The 23,725-nt window shown below is 45.8% G+C and overlaps 1 protein-coding gene across 1 annotated transcript in view; it reads left to right on the top strand.

Annotated features, from left to right (window-relative positions):
* The first annotated feature begins 273 nt into the window (after positions 1-273).
* LOC117581727 (protein dachsous) overlaps positions 274-23,725 on the top strand; it is a 72,165-nt gene continuing 48,713 nt past the window's right edge. Inside the window, exons 1-2 of the mRNA XM_034269107.1 lie at positions 274-562; positions 7,978-9,921. Coding sequence (XP_034124998.1) covers positions 8,041-9,921 — 1,881 coding nt within the window. The 5' untranslated portion in view covers positions 274-562; positions 7,978-8,040. The remainder of the gene's footprint in view (positions 563-7,977; positions 9,922-23,725) is intronic.

The raw sequence follows: 23,725 nt of genomic DNA, 5'->3' as shown, positions 1-23,725 counted from the left end.
TCGCCGCGTTTTTTTCTTCGTTTGTTGTCGTCGCCGTCGCCGCGGTTCTTCCTCTTCTTTTGGTTGTGTGTTTTTCGCCGCAAAAATGTAAAATCGGTTGCGTACGATGGAAATCAACGCGAAAACTCGCTGAAAAATCGAAGACCAAACTACAAAATTGCAATTACATTTTGGAGCCTGAAAATTGTTGCCAGAAAACAACAAGCAAACACACACGAGAAAAATAATAATATTTATAAAAAGAAAACAACAAAAAGTAAGAAGTCCAAAAAGAGTAAAAGGCGAATAAAAAAGCTAAAACAAAAAAAAAGAAAAAGAAATATTGTTCAACAAGTCAAACGAGTTCTTTTTGGCTCGCTTTGGCCGTGTGGCACAAACAACAACGACAACAACAACAACAACGCGACTCCAACATTGTGTGGTGTGGTGGCAGAGGCAGCAGCTCTGCAATTGTTGGTGTATTTGCGCCTTTGGTGAAAAATATTGGCAGCAGCCGCGGCCCCCTCTAAGCCCACCTCTTGGGAGGGAAAACACGGAACCGAAACAGAGGCCACCGCAAAATGTAAGAGAAAACAGAGATGAAAAGTCCCACAACAGCAGCAGCAAACGGGAAAAAATATAAAGAACAGTTAGCGGGAAAAGTGAGGCGAAAAACAGTTTTGTTAGAGCCGCCTACGCCACCCACAGCAGAAAGCCAATTAGAAGCAGAACGAAGGGGCAGAAGGGGCAGAAACAGGAGCGAAATACACTTGAAAATGAAAGAGGAGTAGAATGCCGCATAGAGAAAGAGTGGAACTGGGAAGAAATGAAGAAAGAAAGACCAAGGAAAGAGCTTGGAGTCCCGCCTAGGGACTAGGTAGAATTAGAAGTTTCTTTCGATGTTTACAATTATTTCGGGAAGAACCAAAGTCTGTTAAAATTTCGGATAGAGTTTGTAGAAAGACTACAAAGAGTGAGTGAGAAAAGTGCTGGGGAAAAACTGTAGAGTGGAGTGGAGTTGCAGTCCAAAAGAGAAGCAAAGAAAAACACTCTACGGTCAACGGAGCCACGGCCAACTCCTCCACTTGTGCCTGCTACCAATTCAGATTCTTCGACTTTGACTTTAACTTCTTCTCCTTGAACTTCTTCCACTTTGTATTCCATTTTTTTTTTTGTTTTGTTATTTGTGTGTTTGCCGCTCTTTGAGTTTTCCCACTCCCTCTGCTACGTTCTGGCTTTTGTGTGTCGCCAGGAAAAATGTGTGTGGAAAAACAAATAGAGTTTGGTGTTCGGTCAGTTGTTCGATTCTACCTGTTTTACACCGATCCAATCGATCTGTAATCTCTCTCTCTCTCTCTCTGCCTATGTCTCTCCCTTTCGATAGGGAGCGAAACGTGCAGCGCATAGGAAAAATGTTTCGCCCAACTGTGATTCCTGGAAAAACTCCCTACGCTGCTGCTGCGGCAGTTAGACCCGAGAAAATGCTCAAATAAAAACTAAAGACACACAAAACTATTTCATAATTGACATTCTACGTGGAGAGGAAGTGCTGGGCGTGCTCGGGATTTCTAATGCCATTCCAATTAAGTGCACAACGCCTCGAACCCCTTCCATTTCCCTCTTCGTGGCCATACAATTATTACAAAACTCTGCAACTGGCCCAAATGTTGTACGCGTACGCGTACGAGTATTTTGGGTGTTCTTTGAGGTTTGGGCACGCGGAGTGGGCTTATTCAATTCTCGTGCTGCTTAAAGCCAAAATACGAGTAGTCGAGCACCAGCGTTGGAATGACTGTGGTTTTATGGCCCTTAATTTACACTTCCTTCTGGGGAGTACACTGAGGGAAAAGCCTATAAAGCATGTGAAGACATGTATACAAAATTCTAGACATTGTGAAGGGGTTTTAATAGGAAATACTTGAAGTCCATTTTGTGTTTAAGCGATAAAATATTGATAAAAACATTCGAAATTAACTCATTAATTTGTAGACTTTTGAAACACTATTTCTAGACATTTTGGGGAGCTTTAAAATCCCATCTTTGATTTACTTATAAAAAAAATCCTCACATTTTATAAGAAAATTAAAAAATTAGCCATAAAATATTGAAAAAGATCCAGAAATGTTTTGTTATTTTTACGAAATATTTCACGAATTTTCTTGCAATTAAATGCACAAATTTCATGGCTTAAAATATTTTACTATATTCTGAGAACAATTTTCGATCAAAAGCAATAAGAATTTCATAAGCAGAATTTTTCCAACACAGTATTTGGTTCATTCCTATTCTCGCAGTGTATTTCGTTCCCCTCTCTAATGGGCTAACAAAACAAAAGATCGCTCTGGCTGGGTTTAAAGTTGAAGGTGGCAGCGGCGGCCTTCCACCAAAGGCTGAGAGAGAGAGAGAGAGAGAGAAAGAGAGCATCCGATCCGACCTGATCTGATCCGTTGGCAAAGGCAAAAGGCAAAGGCGAACAAAATATAATTTTCATTTCCCATTTTGCTGGTTCTCTTTTGCTCCATCACCATTTCTCCCTCTCCCTCTCTCTTCTCTGTCTATTTGCTTTATCAGGCCTGAACTAACGGCAGAATGTGTGTTCGCTTGTGTGTGTGCGGCAGTCGTTTTATCTTTTCATGCGGCGTTGCAGGTGTTGCAGGTGGTCGAATGGTGCGGGTGCTGCTGATGGAAAATCGAGGGTAGGGGCAAGACGAAAGACTGCGGGAACAAACTTGCAAAACGCAGTTTAATGCGCTTTAAATTGCTCCAGTCTAGCGATCCACAATCCCCACACACACACACACCAGCACTAATTACAGCAATGCTTGGCGCTATACAAACAAAGATTACGCTTTAATCTATTTTCGCCACAAACCCAAGAGAGAGAGAGAGCGGGGAGCAGCAGGACCGGGAGTGGGGGCCATTAGAGCATTGAAACGGACCACACACACACTCAGTACGCGGACATGGCCAAGAAAATTACATTAGACGTGGCGCACACGCACCTGTGGCTGTAGGAAAGAAACACCTCCAACCGATCCACAATCCCCGCCGATCCACTCGCTAATTTCTTTGTTGAGCCTCATGCAATGTGGCACCGAGTCGAGTCGAGTCGAGTCGAGTAGAGTCGTGTCGTGTCGTGTGTGTGCTGTGTGCCACGCCGTGATTAGCCCGGGAATATGTTCATCCTCCCGACACACAAGTGTCTTCATTGCTGAGGCAAATGGAACAGGTTGCAGGTTGCCCAGTCCAATCTCGTGCCAAATGGGCATAAATATTTCCGCTGAAAACAATAAACAAACTTAATTCGAGCATCTCTCGCTCTCGCTGCTGGCCGTATCTCGGATCTAAATCTGAGAATCCGATTTGTTTTATGGTGCTCCGCGGCACATGTGCCACGCTCAGCAGCATCATCGAACATCAAATTGCGATTAAATGTGGAATGTCATCAATCAGTTGGCAGAGATCTACACCAGTCTCTCGGTGTCTAAACTAGGCTAAGCAGAGGGTTTAGAGGCTGGCCGGGCTACACATCATTTGAATGTCTTAATGGTTCCAGTCTCAGTTCTACATTTTCGGGGCAACGAAATCGAATTCTGATTAAGAAATATCTTCATTTAATGGGGTTTGGGTTCCCTCTTTTTCCTTTGGGTTAATGAACCTTTCTCACTCTCTCGTGGATTAGCATTAGGCGTTCTTAATGGCAGTCATAAAACGCGCCAAAAATACACTCCGGCCATGACAATTATTGCTAAATGCTTTTGGCTACCCAAAAAACCAGACCAGACACGAGTCAGTCAGAGACTTCCGGTCTGGGAGTGTACAGAAAAAAATCTATTAATAAATTATAATTATAATTGTGGCAGATTCACAGCCACAGCCCACAGAGGTGCAGCAGGAGGTGTCAGCAAAAAGTCTTTAGTCGCTAATGAAGTTGCAATCATAAGTGAATGTGCCACGGGAAAGAAGTTACTCTAACAATTATGGCGCAGATAAATATAATTATAGGTAGCTCCAGTCTAAAGGGTATTTCCAGCTTCGTTTTCTGCAAGCCTTTTTTTTGGTGGCATTTCTGGTTATTCTGGGGCAATCGCTAACGTGAGCGTATTTCATATTTCTGCCATTTCTGCGCTCCAGCCATTCTGAAGGATGTTGCTTGCTGGACGCTGGATGCTGGATGCTGGATGTTGTTGCCGCTGTCGTGGCAAAGCGATAAGATATGAAGCAACACAACACAACATCTCGTCTCTGTCGCTGTCGCAGTGGATGTCTCCCTGTCTTTAGCTCTCCTTTTGCCTGTCGCTCTTTCTGCCTTAGTTGACACTTGTCAGAGGCCACTAATTAGCGCTCATTATGCCAGAATATGGCAGCCAAACGCCCCACCATTAAGCAGCGTCCAGTCCCCTGTCCGGCAACCCTTTTTGAAAGTGAAAATATTCGCATTGAATAAACCAAAATGCAGTTGAAATGGAAACTGATTTCGAAATCGAAATCGAAATCGCTGCTGTTGTTTTGTGTTTTTATTTCACTTGCATTTTCGCACTTTTCCTAGCGTGCCGGACTTCACGCTTTCCCGAACAAACACCCGCCAGCCAGCCAGCCAGCCAGCCAGCCAGCCAGCCATGCATCGTTGGCTGCCGCTGTGCTGTGTCTCTTAATTTGCATCTAAATTGGATTCCGATTAATATGCAAACAATTAAAGTTTCACTGTTTATGTGTCGGACAATTAGAAAGTCATTAGAAGTAACTTATTACCCGACTCTAGCTCTGGACTCTGTGCCCCCCCCCCCCCCCCCCCCCCCCCCCCCCCTGGGTCTCTTTCATAAATTACTCAACATTTAATTACAACACGCTCTAAAGCGTCTGTAAAGCGTCTATTTACCACCTACTTAGCCTCTGCGCCTCTGCGCCTCTTGTTTTTAGACAACAATTTAGCATAATTCGCAATTAAATCACGAGGCGGGAGACGCGAGTGGCAAACGAGTTGATTTCGTCGCTGTTTTAATTGTTCAACTAGAATAAGTCTCCTCCAGTTGGGTACATGTGTAATGTGCCTGTTAATGAGAGCTCTCCGACTCCCCAGTGTCTCGATGGTTGGCTCTGAGGTTCTTCGAGTGGTTCAGTCAGCTTAAACGACTGGCAAAACACTTATTCCTGCCTTCGGCTGACTGGCTTTGGGTTTGCTGCTGCTGCTGCTGCTGCTGCTGCTGTTCGCTACTGTTGCTCCTTGCAAACCGCTCAAAATGTTGCGCATAAACCTCAAAAATGGTTATAAACTGCGAGTATTTGTGCCTGGCAGCAGCAGGAGAAATTAGAAATGTTTTTGCAGAAGATGAGAGCGTGACACGAGAGGAGCTACAGGGAGTGATGCTCTCTTTTGAATGATTTTTAGCTGCTCTTTTTTGCTCAAATACTTTAAAACAAAAGCCAATCGTGACAGTTTCATGTCCTGCAGTTCACTGAGCCAGAAACTCATCCCAGTCCATTCATGTTGCCTGCTTAGAGGAAACTCCTGTTCTCCTTTACGTGTCAAACGGTGCAGGGTGTCCTTTTGAGCCTTTGTCGAGCTGATCTACTAATCCGATTAATCTTAACAAGCTGTCAGTTGATGCACATTTATCCGAATTCCTTCCAATTCATTTATTTTTGTGACAAATTTGAGGGAACAAGAAGGTTGCCCAGATCTTTACTGATTCCTCTGTGAGTGATTCCTTCACAGAAAAATCTTTCTGCATTCGTGTCACGTTGTCCATTCACGAATATCCGCCCAAGAGTGCTACCCTCACGCGTTCTACATGCATTTTACTGCCAGCATTCTCTCTCTCTCTCTCTCTCTCTCTATCCCTCTCCCTCTCTCGCTTGGTTACATTCTCTGGAGAGATACTAATTAGTTGCGCTGTAAACTTTACGCTGTTATTGTTATGATTGTGCTACGTTTTTATAACATTCCCGCATTCTCCCTCTCTCCCTCTCCCTCTCGCTCTCGCTCTCCCTCTCTCCCGCTCTCTCTCTTTCACTCTCACACTCTGTGCTTCTCTGCTGCCTCTCCAATGGGTATCCAAAGGGGTTTTGGGGCATTTGTTGTGGCCTTTATTTGCTATTAACTAGATTTTATTGATGCCGCTCTGTTTTTTTTTTCCCGGACTTTTTTTCAGTGTTTTTTCTGTATTTTTTGTGTGTGTGCGTGTTTTTTTTTTTGTGGCTGCGGTTTAACGATCTTTTGTGCGCTCGTAAAAGCGCAAAACGAAACAACCAAACGACGAAAAATTCTCGAGGGAAAAAGCATAATTTTTAATGTGCCTGGGATATGGGAGAATATCGTGGAGAGTGCTTGGAGAGCTGCGAGCACCAGCGAACTGGAACTACAAATATAATTACAACTTTGTCATTCGATATTAGATGCCGCCAGAGTGCACAAAAAAAAGAAATAATCCACAGAGGCAGAGAGCGTTCTCCCCCCCCCCCCCTGTGGCTCGGCCCATTCTAAGTGGCATTTCCATCTCACATCTCAGGTGCAGCCACACGCAAGGCGACCGCCAGCTGGCACTCAAATCAGTAACAGAAACCGAATGAGAATCTGCCACCTGTCCTGAGTGAGGGAGAGAGAGAGAGAGAGAGAGAGAGAGAGAGGGAGATGGGGTGCGGCGCCACTTGGGGGCACCACTCTGTGGGCTTTCTAATGTGTTTGGGTATTAGCAGTTCATCTAAACTTATGACAACTGCAAATCAAACTGACATTTCCGCAACAGCAGCTCACACAGATCCATCTCCTCTCTCCCTCTCCCTCTCAGTGGCAATTTGCGTACCGTTCAAAGTTGCATTTCCACATTGCAGTTTATTAAATTACAATCTGCCATGCAGGAAGGGACTTAGACTACTTTCTGCCATGATCATTATAAAGTTATTAGAGGCGGCAGCTCTTTGTCTTTTCTCTTCTGCTAATTTCTCTCTCTCTCTCTCTCTCTCTCTCTGGCAGGAGGCACTCCCTTTGGCTGTGCATTTCTGTCAATCATTGAATGAGTGAATGTCCCGCCTCATTCATTCAATTTTAAATGCAGCAGAAACAGGATCAAGGTGTGCTCTGAGAGGGAAGAAGAGATCATTCAAATGGGGATCTAAAGGGGAAGAAGAGATCATCGAAATGTAGCTCAAAGGGGGAAAAGATCATCCAAATGTATTGCCCTGCTGGCAGCGATCTTTATCTCGCATCACGTTTGAACATTTTCCAAATATAATTCACAATTTTGTGTACCTTTTTTTTGAGGTATTTCTTTTCTTTCTTTTTTTTGGCTTATCGCGCGAGAAAAATCTAAAAACGAAAATTGCAGTAGAAACAAATGTTGTTTTCGGGCAGAAAAGTGTTAGTCATGGTCTTGTTAACTAAATTGTTGGCCACGAATTGGTCTGGGCAGCAGGAGGACTGCCAACACATGGCAGGGCCAGGGGCAGTCCATGGCTTGGCTCGGGCATTAGGCTCCAAAGTTTTTGGTCAACAATGGCCATTCCCACTTGAAATTGTTTGTTCGATTTCACTGTGTGTGTGTATCCCACAAACCCAGAACCCCCCAACCCAGAGCCAGACCCTTTTAGCCTTTGAACCTTTCGCACGCACTCAGGTAGAATCTCTCGTGTCTCGCCACTCGCCGCGTTCCTCGTTCTTTCCCGTCTCTTTTGTCTCTTTGAGACTCTCTGCCTTTGGCTTTGCTTTTGCCTTTGCTCTGCCGTCTATTAGCATTTCAAATGGCATCCAAATGGCCATCGCGCGTCATCGCCAAATGGAAATGGAAATGGAAATGGAAATGCCTGCACAATGCGTAAGCTTACAGCGTCAACAGCAACCATCCATCCAATCCGCTCCATTCGGTGGGTCTTAGGGCAGTTATCAGTCTATTAGTTTCGAGCTTGTATCTTTGGGGACTTTTGTTTCCACGCGTGGGCGGCCTTCGATTTGTCAACCTAAAGCCCATTCTAATGCTCTTTCTGTCTGTGCTTTTCTTGCAGCTTTCTTCATGAAAATGGTGGAACGATGCAACCAGAGCCAAGCGGCAACCAACGAGTAGCGCCATGAGTGCAGCATTGGCATCCACAGCGATGCAGCCGCAGCAGCCGCAGCTTAAAACTGCGACCAGAAACCACCAAAACACAATGACAGTGCACAGTGGTGCACCCTCAAAGGATTACACAATGTTCCATCGCTGCCGGAGACGCTGCGCCACTCCTCCGCTCCTCCTGCTCCTGCTGTGCCTGCTGTTGCATGCCACACAGGCGGCATCCAGCGACAAGGAGCGGGAACGCAAGCTGGAGGTGTTCGAGGGTGTGCCCGTGGACCATCAAATCGGTTACATTGGCGACTTTGATGGCATCGACAGCGGCCCGCCGTACATTATTGTGGCGGAGGCGGGCGTGGAGACGGATCTGGCCATAGACCGCACAACCGGAGAGATACGCACGAAGGTCCGGCTGGACAGGGAGACGCGTGCCTCCTACAGCCTGGTGGCCATTCCACTGAGCGGACTCAATGTCCGTGTGGTGGTCACCGTCAAGGATGAGAATGATAATGCCCCAACGTTCCCACAGCCCGCGATGCACATTGAGTTCCCGGAGAACACGCCGCGGGAGGTGAAGCGAACGCTGCTGCCCGCGCGGGATCTCGACCTGGAGCCGTACAACACGCAGCGCTACAACATTGTGTCCGGCAATGTCAACGATGCGTTCAGGCTCTCCTCCCACAGGGAGCGTGATGGCGTGCTCTATTTGGATCTGCAGATCAGCGGCTTCCTCGATCGGGAGACGACGCCCGGCTACAGTTTGCTCATCGAGGCGTTGGATGGCGGCACACCGCCACTGCGCGGCCTCATGACTGTGAACATAACCATACAGGATGTGAATGACAATCAGCCGATCTTCAATCAGAGTCGTTACTTTGCCACCGTGCCGGAGAATGCCACCGTGGGCACGAGTGTGCTGCAGGTGTATGCCTCGGACACGGATGCCGAGGAGAATGGACTCGTGGAATATGCCATCAACCGCAGGCAGAGCGACAAGGAGCAAATGTTTCGCATAGATCCACAAACGGGAGCCATCTACATCAACAAAGCGTTGGACTTTGAGACCAAGGAGCTGCACGAGCTCGTCGTCGTGGCCAAGGACCACGGCGAACAGCCGCTGGAGACGACGGCCTTTGTGTCCATTCGTGTCACCGATGTGAATGACAATCAGCCGACGATCAATGTGATTTTTCTCAGCGATGATGCCTCGCCCAAGATCTCTGAGTCTGCGCAGCCGGGGGAGTTTGTGGCACGCATTTCGGTGCACGATCCCGACTCCAAGACGGAGTACTCGAATGTGAATGTCTCGCTGAATGGTGGCGATGGACACTTTGCTTTGACCACGCGGGACAGCAGCATTTATTTGGTGATTGTTAATCTGCCGCTGGATCGGGAGTCTACCTCCAACTACACGCTCAGTGTGGTGGCCACGGACAAGGGCACACCGCCGTTGCATGCCTCCAAATCGATATTCCTGCGCATCACCGATGTCAACGATAATCCGCCAGAGTTCGAGCAGGAATTGTATCACGCGAATGTCATGGAGGTGGCCGATCCGGGCACATCCGTGCTGCAGGTGCTGGCACACGATCGCGATGAGGGCTTGAACTCTGCTCTCAGTTATGCCTTGGCGGAGACACCCGAGACGCATGCGCAGTGGTTCCAGATTGATGCACAGTCGGGGCTGATCACCACCCGCTCGCACATTGACTGTGAAACGGAGCCGGTGCCCCAGCTGACGGTGATTGCCCGGGATGGCGGACAGCCGCCACTGTCCTCCACGGCCACCGTGCTCGTCACCATACACGACGTCAACGACAATGAGCCGATCTTCGATCAGAGCTTCTACAATGTCTCAGTGGCCGAGAATGAGCCCGTCGGCAGGTGCATACTCAAGGTGAGTCATTAGCTTAGATCCGTTTGGGTTTATTCCTCAATCTCCTTTCCTCTGTGAAATTGTGACCCACTTTCGTCAGCGGGTCATTAAAGCGTTTGTCTCGCCAACTGCCTCGAATCCATGCAACGAGCGTCGCTTATGGATTTTCCACGTACTTCAAACTCGGAAAACAACACACAAAAAACAGCTCCCGACTAAGCCGAAAAAACTCCACAAACTAATCTCATGCATCAATTACCCGCTCCCCAGATTCCAGCAGCACACAGTCCGCAGATCAGTCAGACATCGACATCTCTCAGACATCAACCATCAGGCAGGCAGGCAGGCAGGCAGACAGGCCGCAGCCTCAGCTTTGCTTTAAGATCCGTAGGGAATGATGTGCAGGGAGGGGGGCATATACAGGCGGTGCATGCCACGAGTTTGGGTCTCTATGAGTTGCTCTATAATGAGGGTATGTGGGAATTGCTGGAGAGCTTTGCAGCTAAGCGCTAAGAGGTGGGAAGTCGAAGAGGAAGTGTTGAAGATTTTCTGGTTTATTGATGGATTTTATGTATTATTTGGGAGAGTTTTCCTTATCAAGCGTTGATCGAGAGCTTGTTCTCATCTTTAGAAGAATTCTCTTCAGCTTCATGGGCTTTAAACAGCTTTTATTCAGGGATTTTGTCTGATTTTTGCATAATTTTCTGAATCATGAAAAATTCTTGAATAAATTTCTAAAATTTGTATCAGCCATAGAAATGCCTCCCGAAACCTCTTTTTAAGAGCATCCCTCCATCGTTGATGTTTCCGGCATTCCGTTGCTCCCTCCAGGGTTCCCTTCCTTTTGCTTGTTAACTTCTTTACGGGGCATACGAAACACCACACGAAATTCCAAACAGTTCCCGTTTCGCTCGCTCCACTCGTTCCTCATCCGCACCCCGAGCGCAATGCACACACTCCCCCCTCACCGCTCACTCCATCTCTTTTACTCTTTTGTAGTGTAATCCATTCATCATCGGGTAATTACATTTTTATAACATTTTTCTTCGCTTACAAAAAAGCAAAATGGGCAGCCCCCAAACCCCAAACCCCAAAAAACAAAAAACATAGATACAAAATACAGCGCAAGAAATACAACACACAGCGGAGGGATGGATGGATGGCTGGTTGGGGAGATCCAGAGACCCAGAGACGAGGCCCAAAACCGCGTTTCTAGCGCTTAACGAAGGCATTTTGTTCGGCTTTCGGTCGGACCTCAACCTCCGCTCGCTTCTTCGGCCTCCACTGTCGCTGCTATCACACACACACACACGCACACACAGAGAGCGACCGAGACGTCGACAAGATTTTTGTTCAGACTATCAAATGTGACCTCTCTTGTCTCTCAAGAAAAAAAAACAGCGGCCGGGAGAAAAAAAAACACAACACAGGCAGAAAAAAAACTGAATTGGTGGAAAAAACTTCTCAGCAGTTTAACAACGAAATGTTTACAATAAAAGCAACAACAAGAACAAAAATATAACAGAACTTAACGCAGGAGAAGGGTGAGGAGGGGATTCAATTATATATCGAAGAAAGGAATGCCAAAAATGTATTTTTCGCTGGTCAGCTGCTCCCTAAGGAATGACTCTGAAATAATTATTACTAGGAACATCTCAATGAAACAACAAAATTCCAAAAAATTTAATTTACTTGCAAATTCAGCGCTTCGAAATGTCTAAATTTCCTTCCTTGGAGGCAATGCCAAGGCGTACCCCCACAACATTCCATTCTATCACTCATTCTTTATCAACTGTACTTTCTTCTTTACTGCTCGTAATAATGTCCAAACTAATGGCACTCTCAGACGATAATTGCACACAGACTTTGCCTTTGCCTTTGCCCTGACTAAGCCTGAGGGGCCTCCGCCTGCCTTGGTAGCTGATTTCCGCAAATCAAAGCCAAATCAAATCTCATCAAAAGCACAACAACGTGAGAGACAACAAATTAAGGGACAGAGATCCAAGAGATAGAGAGAAACCAAACGAACAATAAGCTGAAATAACAACGCCGTTAATTCTGGGCAAAACGAAGAGATGATTTGATTTGATTTGATTTGATTTGCTTTGATGAAATCTGACAAAAAGTCACGTTTCCTTAATTACAATGGAGGAAAAGGCAGATTTTGGAAACGGAATAAAACCACAAACGAAACGAAACGAAACGAAACAAAACGCATAATTGGCTCACGCAAAAATCACGGAAAATAACAGAGAAACGGAGAGAAACAGAGACCCAAAATCGTTGAATTTTTCCCCCTTGTAGAGAGTTGTGTATTAAGAAAGAGATGGATAGAATGTTGAAGAAAGAGCTGCAGAGACAGATGGATGGATGGATGGATGGATGGATAACCATCCATAGTAGGAGTCTCCTCCCTGCGATGGGGTCTCTTTTGGGGTCTCAATAATCATAAAACTGGGACTGCGCGACCCTAAAAACAAAAAAAAACTAAATTCGTATTCGCCCCTCTGCGATATTGAAGCCAATCTGTGGTCGTGAAGACAATAAAAGACCAAAAAAAACCCAACCCAAAAAAAAAAAACACGCAAATCGTATTGGAATTTCGTATAAAAAAAAAAAGAAAAGAAAATAAAAGAAAGACACGAAGAAAAAAGTGAAACAAGAAGCTCTCTGGGCAAAGGCAAAAGGGCCATGGAACATTTTTTATGGTCTCGCAACTAAAGCAAATTAAAAACGGCCAAAAAGGGTGGACGAGGGGGGGAAACGCAGCCAAAAAAATGATTGCCAGAAAGGGAATCGCAGAATCACACACGAATGAGAGAATATATGAGTGCAGCGTTCAGAGGGGTGTGGACAGCCAGAACCAATAATTCTAAAACACCAAAAGTCAGAAATAGTCCAAATCGAATCGAAAAAGTTAGCCCAAAGGGCAGGGAGCGGGCGGGAACAGCAGAGGGGACTCTGGACTCCATTTCGTTTTGGCCGAATATTTTCCAGTCGCTTGGAGTGAGAACCACGAATACTTCCCCAGCTGCTCATCATTGTTTTGGCCAAGTTCTGGTCTGCCAAAAGGAATTTGCAATTATCGAACATAATTGCAACAGACAAGGGAGGGAGAGAGAAACAAGAGGAAGGGACAGGGACTGAGAGAGGTTTCTGTGGTATAGGAAATGGTCGCTGAGGTTTTATCTTCTGCTGCAGAATATGTCTAAGAATATTTGAAGATTGCTAAAAGGATAACAAATTCTAAGGAAACACTTTTGCACAGGTTTTTTTTACACCTAAGCACTGTAAAATGATTCTTTTTTGAAGCAAATAAAGACCTGTCCATAGGGTTCCTTGTGTACTACATTGTCTTGAGATTCGTATTAAAATTTGGCAAAAAAACCAGCTTAGTTCCTTTTCTTTATCTGCAGGCGGAATATAGAAAGGAAACGAAAGTATTAAATAAATTGTAAATGCCTTTTGAACTATTGTAGATCTAATCTTAGTTCGAAGTTCTTTTTATTTGCCAAAGATTCTTCCTCGAATCTAGATTTTTCGTGGTTGTAAAATATTTTTCCATGCTTCATGCTACTTTATGCCCAAATTTACATAAATTTCATGACTTTACAGTCACCTTTCATGCGAAAAAACATTAAAAAAAACTCTAAAACTCAAAATAAATATTATTTTCGCACTAAAAAAGGGCTTTAAACCTTAAATAATAACTAAAAAATCATTAAAACTCGTAGAATCAATGAACAATCTGCATAATACTGTGCTACAAGAGTTTGTTGATCTATAAAATTCATGCAGGGCTCCACATATTTAGCATAAGAACTTCTAATCCTCTTCCCCGCAGCCAGCTGTCAGTTTGCCTTCTTCTACTTTAATCCTCCCTTTATTGTTGGGCAACATTTTTGGCCACATTCTGTTACAATGATCTCTCTGAGGCCGCACCTAGTTCTATGGGGTTCTGTCGGCCGCTTCTCTCGCCGCTGTATCATTTTCTAGAGGCCAAAGCGGAAATGCTATTTAATTAGAGGCGATCAAATGCCGCCAGACGAGGGACTACGAACTGCGGATGGGCATAGGAATGGGTGAGGTAGGAATGGGTATGGAATGGCCAACATCTAATGGCTAACCAAATTACACTTTAATTCGGGCCACGAAACAAAAGACTTAGGCAACGAACTTGCGCGAGACATGGAGGATTAGCTCTCCCTCTCTCTCTCTCTCTCTGTGGAATTATTGTGCGAGCGTAAAAATTAAAATCTCATTATGCAAATTACAACACAAGACACAAACAAAATGGGAAAACAAATTTAACTAAAATGTATTCGAGGGCAGCCCCGAAAAAAAACCGCCGCCCTCCCTCTCTTCATCTCTTAGTTCTCTCGCGTTTGTTTTCCTCTTCGCGTTTCGTAGTTTCCTTTCGGGTGGGGCGGCGGTTTGGGTGCAACAGACAACATAATTTGCCCGTCGTGTGGTTGTTGTCATCTTAGATTTGTTGCTGCCTCGAATTGTGGCTGTTGTTGTTGCAGTTACACACTAAATTACAGGCAATTACATGAGGGAGATCACATCCAGCGAGGGAGAGAGAGAGAGCGTTAGAGAGTGCGAGGAAATGTGGGAAACAGACTGCAGATGGAGCAGCCGCCTGCCACCCCACTGCCACTCCACCCACTGGACTGACAAACAGATTGGCAGCACCACTTTGGAACGGACTGGGGGCCAGAGTTGCATGCGGTGTGCGGCTTGCAGGGGAGTAGCTGGAATTAGTTGTTCTGCTGCCTCTTGTCTGCTGTTGTAATTTCGCATTGTTTGGTTTAATCTACGTAAATCTCCACTTTTCGGCTTTGCTATTGCTCCCACAATTACAATGATGATGGAGAGCTGCCCCACACACACACAGCCCGAACACAGAGGGGGAGGTAGCGGTGGTGCAAGGGTACACGATCTGGCCATTTGGCTTGGCTGCTGCTAAAGTTATGTGCTCGCACCGCTCCTCTAATGCCACAAATGCCACTCGCAGTACGCACACACACACACTGACTTGAACTGGTTTCCGTTTGTAGGGTGCAAGTGGCAGGTTCCCCCCTCTGTACCACCCTCTGTACCCAACCGGCACATAGCGCGTGTGCACCAATTTTTCTTTTCTTTGTTTCGTTTTTTTGTTGTTGTTTTTGTTTGCTGCTGCCATAAAATTCACTTTTTTCTAAACACACCGAGGAATGGATGGATGGGATGCCCTTTTCTGGACACTAGTCGCTCTCTTTGATTCTCTCTTTCTCTCATGCGCTCTCTCTCTGCTTGCTCTCTCTCTCCCTTTTGCTCGTACGCAACTTGTTTTGCACAATTTTAATTTTATAAACACCTTTAACGCATTTTTGTGCGCTCACATTCCATAAATGCCAGCCAAAGCCAAAGAGAGTGACAGAGAGAGAGAGAGAGAGAGCGCGACCGACGGCGAAGAGCGCGCAGCACCAAAACTCACCACCAATTCGGTGCCATTCAATAATTTAGTCGCCGCCGCAGCGAAAATAGTTTCGCCGCATGCTCGCGCTCTCGCTCTCGCTCGCCTTCACGCTCTCTCGCAGACTTTGCTGCGGCGAATTTCGTGTAGCAGACAAAATGGTTGGAAAATCATGGCGTAGCCGGTTTTTGGATTCCATTTCTTCTGCTGCTTCTTCTGCTGCTTCTATAACTACAGTCAAGCGCTCTCTCTCTCTCTTTCCCTCTCTCTAGTATCTCTCCCTGTCTCGCTTTGCCTCTCCCTTTCTGTTTAATATTTTAATTAAGTTGCAGCCAAAAGATAAGTTGCCGCCGCGTCACAGGACAACATAATTTTTGACACAATTTCCGCGCACAGAAATCGATCGATCGCTCAGAGACTCCACGAGATAATCGCCATAACAAACACCAAAAGGCAGGAAGCAAGGCGGGGAATGTGGCCATAAGAAAAACCGCTAAGCGAGCAGCCCGCCACCAGACGGAGAGTCCCAAACAGAAATACCCTAGAGCACTGATTCCAATCAAAACATCAATAAACCTTAACTGATACGAGAAGGCGCAGGAGGCTCAGAGACCCGTTGCGGCGCTTTCATTTTGCATAAGACGCGACCTGCACTGAGCATGTGGCAGGATCCATCGTGGCTGGGGCTGGGGCTGGGGCAGGCATCAAATGCGCATCAATTTGCGGGCCCAACGCGACAACAGGCCAGACACGCGTGCAGCATTGTGGATGCCATGCCCAAGTCCGTGGCGTTCAGCTCAGTTCAAGTTGCTGCTGCTCCGCTGTGGCCATATTTAGTAAATACCGCTTCTGTGGCTGCCTTTAAACGTGCAATTAAAGCGGCGCACACACACACACACGCACAGCCAAAAGAAAGAGAGAGCAAAAGTGAGAGAGAGAGAGAGGGAGAAAGAGAGTGAGAGCAAGGAGGGATATGAAATGCTCAACGCGCGCGCACACATCACAACAACCCGAGGGCATTGGCTACTGCATTTGCATAGCCGCCGCCACAGACGCTACAAGGCGCAGAAAGAGAGAGCGCAAAAGAGAGAGAGAGAGAGCGAGAGATCTGCAGTCACGCTGATATTTTTGGGGGCAGACACAGGGGGCTGGAGTAAGTCAAAGTGTTTGCAGCAGCATCTCAAAGAGGTTACACCCATTGCCATTCCGTTTGGCAGCGGCATAAGAACGAGCTTGGCATACTGTCTGTCGCTCTGGAGATCTTTCCGGGAAAAGCTATAAGATTTAATGGATTTCGGTATCTGCAGGATTTATAAGGCAGAATGGAGGGAGGAATACAAAAATGGGTGGACAAGAGTACTTAATGTTCAAAGATGTTACTTCAGAATCGACCATTTTCATCCTAATTTTGTCATGTGAAATGATGCAGATAACAGGGGGAAAACCCATGATGAAGAGGGGATGAACTCATGAGGAAGAACCTTAAAAGAGCGAATAAATCTCTAGAACAGGAATTCGTTCTCCAACTAAACCATTTTCCCTTGTATCTTTGATTATTTTACTCACTTGCTGCTCCGATTTATGTTATAAATTTGTAGAGCAAAGGAGCTAAAGAGTGTTGATAGCAGAACCAAAAATCTTTCGCTTAACTGCAGGCCATTCCCCAGTCGACTCTCTCCCTGCTCCAGCCATAACCTTTTAACAAATTCTCATCTTGGCCCGTCAATTTCAGTTATGCCAGCCAAAGCTCCTGCGTATTGGAGCAGAGCAGGAGAAGCCGAGGACGCGAACGTGGACGGGTGTCAAGTGGTGGCCGCGGCTCAAACAATTAACTCGTCTCGCTGTCCATTAAGCGGCCAAGACGATGATGACTTGTCGGCTAAAATCAATACAGCAGAGGCTTCTTGTGCTTCATTGCCTCTTAGCCATAGCCTTAGCCAGCAGCAGCAGCAGCAGCAGCCGAAAGCCCGCCTAGCACTTTACGAGTTTTGTGTTTAGTTTTTGTTTTGTATTTTGGGGCGGCCCGCAGTCCAAGGGAAAGACAGCACAAAAAAAAACTGAAAGTGTGTTGATTGATGGCCCAAAGTGGAAGTCAAAGTCCAAGTCAAAGTCTTAGCCAAAATATGAGAATCAGTTGTCTGGGGGTCAGGCCACGTTTTGTTTTGTTTTTGGAGGAGTCTTCTCATCTGCATGCGAATGGCAATCAATGCAATCGCTGGTGCTGCTGCTGCTGCTGCTGCTGGATGCCCCCTTCTGCTTGTGGTCTCTTAACAACTTCTGGTGAAAAAACGTGCGATTCTAAATGAGCATATCAACAGCTTACAAGACCTGAGCCACAGCCGGGGCCCCGGCAGCACAGCACCGCAGCACACACCACACAAAAGGAGGAGCAAACAGTCAACTTTGGGTCGTCTCTGGGCCTCTCGAGAGATGCACCTTTGATAGCTTTTGCATATCGTTGTCGGCTGCAGAGTCCGAGAGTTTCAGCAACAGCTTCAGCTTCGGCTTCGGCACCAACTTGCTGCAGTCTGCGGGCTGTAAAAGTATTTACCACAAATACAACAAAAAAAAACTACAGCCAGGAAGAGCGACTAATTTTGTTTGCCGAAGCATTTGATTCTCTGGGAACAAGAGGCTCAAGGAACGCTAGCATACGGCAGAGGGGCACTGCTGCATGACGCGCAACATGTAAAGTCGAAGGAATGTCAGCGTAAAGAATCAATAAATTGGGAACTTTCCTCGGTAATTTCTGTATCTGCCGATCTACATTGAAATATCCACAGAAATAAAATTATTTCGCATACAAAAATAGTTACCAAAGGCTTAACTCCTTCCTGCCTAAACCCAAACTCCATTTGCTGCCTTTCTCCCTCACAAACTTCTACCCCAAGCCAACCTACCCTCTTTCATCTGCCCTCTCTTTCGAAGAGTATCCCAACCGAAAAGAGAGAGCCTCAAAGCCAGCGTAGAGGCCGTCCAGAAATCAGCTAAAAGCTGGCAGCTTATTTGGCCCTAATGTGTGCTTGGGCCGGGACTGCCTTTCCATCTCCTCCTCCGCCCCTGTCCGTGTGGATCCTCTGGTAGCGCCGTGCCGTGAGGAGGCACAAAACAACCACCAACAAGCGGGTTCACAATTTTAATTAGTTAATTATTTTTACTTTTAAGCAAACAAGATTTCAGAGACAAATAAAAAGGAAAGAAAAGCGGAGCGCAGAGTAAAGTAAAGCTCTTTTTCTCCTCAATTCCTGAAGTCCCCAAACTCCGACCCAGAACTTGATCCCAAGCCAAAAACATTTTGTTGCTGCGTCTTTTTTTGTGGTGGTGGTGCTGCTGCTGCTGCTGCTGAGGTTTTGGAATGGCCGGCAATCTGCATACGTGCATCTCTCGAGAGTCTTCCAGCAGCGTTTGGCATCGGCAGCAGCAGGGCTCCCTTCTGCCATTCTCCAGGCTCTAAAATCCATTCTCCATGGCAGCAGTCCACGGTCTCCTATCTACTACTGTCTCCTGTCTCCTGTCTCCTGTCTACCGTTTGCTGTCTCATTTGTCGTCACCAGTGGCATGGCTGCTCCTGCTGTTCGTTCTCTTGACCAGCGCGAGCTCCTCCACACACACACAAAATTCCACGCCGCCGCAGCGTGTGGGTTGCCCAATATTCATAATCGAATCTGTTCCCATTGTTGGGGGCTGGCACAAACCAAAATTGATTTGCATATTCTTTTTGTTGTACAAGCTCCAACACAATGCCAAGTATTTGTTAAATCCCCAGCTAGAGGAGGCTTCAAAAGCTTTTTCGAGCTGCAAATTAAATTGTCAATCATTTTTGTAACCTGCCCCACAAACTGCCGATCGACGTTTGTGCGTGAAGAGAAGTTAATGCCAAAATGATATGTGAAAAGCGGAATCCAAAATCAGAGAGAAAAAATATACAGCAAAAATAAATGATAATTCGTTGCTGAATTTTTAAACAGTCATTGGTCTGCGTCTTGGTCATTGTCTCTTCTCCCGCTGTCCGTTTGTCCAGCTGTCCGCTTGTCTAGTGTCCGCCTAGTGTCCCTCGTCATGTTGGCACTTTTGTTGCGCACAAAGATCTAAAAGATCTATCAAGATATCTATGTTTGGTGCGCCAGCCACATAAATAATGAATTATGACCGATTATTAGGCGACTTATGCAAACAAATAATATGGAAAACGACAGACAAAACTTGTGTGAGACTTGGCTAAAAACTTACGTCGATTAGTAGATGTTTTTGCTGCTCAGGGGAAGTGTTTATCTCGGGGGTGCTACTGAATCCGGTATGAATCAACAGCAGCTAGATGGATAGATCTTTTGTTGTGCAAATGTAAGGCAGATTAGCTACAAAGTGAAGAGACATCACCATTAGTCAGAGATTGAAGCAAAGTTTGGGAGGTTCTGGGGGGTTTACTGGTGGAAATGTATGTAATGTGGGCGATATTCAGGGGGAAATGTGATAACAACCAGAACTTTGAGACATTTTGGAGCTGTTTTCATAGTTATAAATATTTTAAAGTGGGGCAATATGTATCATTGTTCAGAGATTTTGAAGAATTTGCAGCCCTAGCCTTGAAATTGGTTTATTGAATGCATTTTTAAGAGCTTCAGAGAAGGGATATATAACTATTTCGTTTATTTCTCCATCAGTTTTTGGAATGTAAAACATCTTCTTAGGTGCCAAAATATCATCAAACCCCAGAGATCTCCACAGATCTCTGCCAAATCTCTTACCCCAATTTCCCAAAAAATCCTTTTGCCAAATGGAATACAAAGTAACATTCATAAATGGAAGGAAAACCCATCATTACTCAAAGAGATCCTGTCTCATCTGCTATGTAATCTCGTGTGTCTCCCTTTTGCTCTTTGGATCGTTTGTGGCAGCCGCCGCAATAAATGCAGCTACAATGTTGCATGTTGATGAGCTGCCACGACACATGCACGGCAGGCAAGCAACCCAACGGTTAGGGGGCATGCCCCATATCCGCACAGAGTTATTGATTAAGGGCCATAACAAAGCAACGAAAGCTAAAATTAATGATTGAAAGAGTCAGAGTCAGGAGAGAGAGAACGTGTCGAAAGGCGAGCCAGAGACCAAAACCCAAATACACAGAACTCAACAGAACAGAGCAAAAACTGCAAATAACTTTGAAAATTTCGGGTAATTGCAGTTGCAATTTGCTAAAAGGGAAAAAGGGAAAAAGGCAAAAAGAGCCACAGAAAAAAAAAAAACAGAAAAGAACCCGCCCCAAAAGACCCCGGTGAATGCCCTTGAGGAAAGTCAGAGACAGTTCAAAATGCAGCCCCAGGGCAGGTCTTGGCACTGGTCTTCAATTTCTAGGGGGAAGAGCTACCCGAGAGCTAAAGGGCTTCTCCAACTTTGACCCACTTCGTGGTGTTTTCATAAATTATCGCATCGAAGTGACTTCCTGCAGGCAGGCAGGCAGCAGGCAGCAGGCAGCACAATTCATAAATTAAATCAAGTTAATATTTCAGTGTCTGTGGCTGCAACACCTACTCGACGCTCCAACGTTGGATATTAAAATGCTTAATTGAATTTGTTAAACACAATCAAAAAGAAAAGAAGAGAAGGAGTGGAGATCCTACTGCTGCTACACCTTGAGGTTTCCCCGTTCCATAAACAAACGCCTCAACTTTTTATTGCCGCCGATTGTTAATTTGTGAACGCGATAACGCTTCGTCCCCGGCAAAGGGGACTGCGACCCCAATAAGAAAAGGGGACACCACACGGCGGAACACGCTCATTTCTCAGTTCATGGCGGGGTGACACCCGCTTCAAGCCGCTCTTCTCGATCGATAAACTCATCCTTTTTTCTGCACTCCCTGCCTGCACCGTGTCGTTTCCTGCAACAAATGACATGACAAATGTTCCACCAGCAAAGCGAGGCCGGAGGGCTGCCCCTTGCCAGTTCGCTCGTCTTGCAGCGCCTCTTTTGTTGTTCGAATTCAATTTATTGTCGAAAGTTCGTAGTTGAAAGAACATTTTAATTTGGCCGCAAAGAGCCACAGACGAGAGGTTGCCGTTGCCTTGCCTTTTCTGCCTGCTTTCCTTATGGTTTATGTGGCATGAAGTTGCAAAAGTCTCGTGTCGAGCGTTAAATTCTTTTCGACTTTGACTTGCGCGCTTTTGGCAAATTGCAGTCAAGTCCGACTGCCTCCCTCCAGTTGTATCTGCTGTATACTTTGTGTGTGTTTATATATCTCTCGTGTATCTGCTTGCTGTAACTGTGTTCCGTGTCCGAGTGTCCGAACTTGGGGTGTCGATGCGACCCGTAAGTCTCTTATTTAAACTCTTATTTATGCACATTTCTCTGCTGAGATCTGTCCACTGCTCACCTCTCTTCTCTCTTCTCTCTCTCTCTCTCTGTTTGCTTTACAGCTGCAATTTCTTCAACTCCCACCTTCCCCCCGCTCCTGTGCTCAGACAAATTTATTTCTCTTTCTCGCTCTCTCAGTTCCCCCCGTTTATTAGGGAATTTATGACGTATTTTTTGTTGGTGCCTCGTTAGTCGAATTGTGATCACGTTGTGGTGTTCCCTCAATTGCCATCAATCAATCAATCTAACTGTAGAATATGCTCGTAGAAATGTGTGTTGTATGTGCCCCCCAAGGAGGGGCAACTGGTGTCTAACCAATTTGAATGCTGAACAAAACTGCGCCTGCTTACCAGATCATAAATTTCTGTGCATTCGTCTCATTAAACAGCACAAGAAAAAAAAACATAACCAAAAGAATAAAAAAAGAAAAAGAATGAAAAAAAGGAACGAAAAACAGAAAAAGGGAACAAAAATATCAAATTACCTTTCGGATACACCTTTCTCGCTCCCTCTCTTATTCTCTCTTACTTCCAAAGAAGCAGCCAGAGGAGAGCGAGACGGCGCTGCATGCTGCACGTTGTTGCAAGCGGCCTGGTCCTGTGGCAGGGGTTTTGGCTTTAACTTTGGGCTCGTTGATGGACAGGAAAGTGTATCGTTCTTGGCATGTTTGAAATTTTATACACTTGGGATTGGCGGGGATTAAGAGATTTTCTGCCACTAAAGACGGAACGGCCCCCAAAAAAAAAAAAAAAAAAAAAGTGTTTTCAGCCTTACTTTCATTTCAGCGGGGAAACAAACAGAGAGGAGGGAGCGGTGTGGTTTGGGGCGTCTACCAATCTCCCAAATTAAACTTAACAAGACAGAGTGTTAATGAATTATTTGGAGGACACGCTGCAATGTCACAGCACAGAACCACAGCGCAGACACAACCAACGACAACGACAACGACATCAATGCAACATCAGCAGCAGCGGAGGCAGTTGCAGCCTCAGTCCCAGTTGCAGCCGCAAACGAATTTCATTAAAAACTTGCCACAAAACATTGTCGACAATTAAAAAGAGACGCTCGCAACGAAAAGCCGCAACGCAGCGCGAACACAAGACGCAATCGATGTCCGATGTTCGTTGTCGTCTGGGGATGAGCTCCACTGGGAGTGGGGGACTGGACTGTGGGCAACCTTCAAGGTGCTCCGCATACAAACTCCTAAGTGGCTCAGAGACTCTGGCTGGCTATTTTTAGGCCCAGTTGCTGCAACGAGGCCTGAAACCGAAAGTGGGAAATCTCTGGAGAGCTCTGCGCTCACAGTCAAAGAGACGAAGACTTGTCGATATTTCGTTGCTTTTGATGGGGGGTGTTTCTGGTGTGCATTTCAAGGGATTTAGTGTTCAGATTTTATAGATTTTTAATGCCAAATTTTAGCTACTAAAATGCACATAAATTGAGCACAAATTAGCCTCGAAATAGGTGCAATTTTGAGGAGTTATTTCGCTCTTCCCATTGGGTATCCCACAGTCTGTACCCAATCTCTAGCTCCGTTTTGTTTTTTGTCTTCTCCCTGGCATTCCCTTTGCGGTTGACCACAGTGCCAAGCCAAGAGCTGTCGAAGGGCAGCAGAGAGTCTTGGGCTACCGTCCCCGCATTGTGTCCCTGTCAGTGGCCTCTGTGGTGCCCCGTCCTCTGGCAATCAGGCAAATTAGCAAACATTTAATTCTCAAATGCATTTCGAGTTCGTTGTCCGCATTGAAAGTCCTTCGTTTTGGTTCTTTGGCGCAAGGAGTGCCCTTACAGCCGAGTGTTTGCTTGCTGCTTGTGCTTTCAATCAGCATGAAATTGAGCAAATATTAAAGCTGCACAAAGGCAGGGCCAGAGTCTAGTGGGTGGCCAGCAATTCCTGCAAAGGGAAAGCAATCGAAAACACAAAGAAAAGCACAGAACTCTCCCTCGGAAAGTTTCTGTTTTTGCACAACAGAAAAGCAAATTAAATATGTAAATTAGGCAGAAATCATAGTTTTTTTTTT

This window comes from Drosophila guanche, unplaced genomic scaffold (genome assembly GCF_900245975.1).
Source record: "Drosophila guanche unplaced genomic scaffold, DGUA_6, whole genome shotgun sequence".
NCBI lineage: Eukaryota > Metazoa > Arthropoda > Insecta > Diptera > Drosophilidae > Drosophila > Drosophila guanche.
This window is presented reverse-complemented; position numbering and strand designations above follow the sequence as displayed.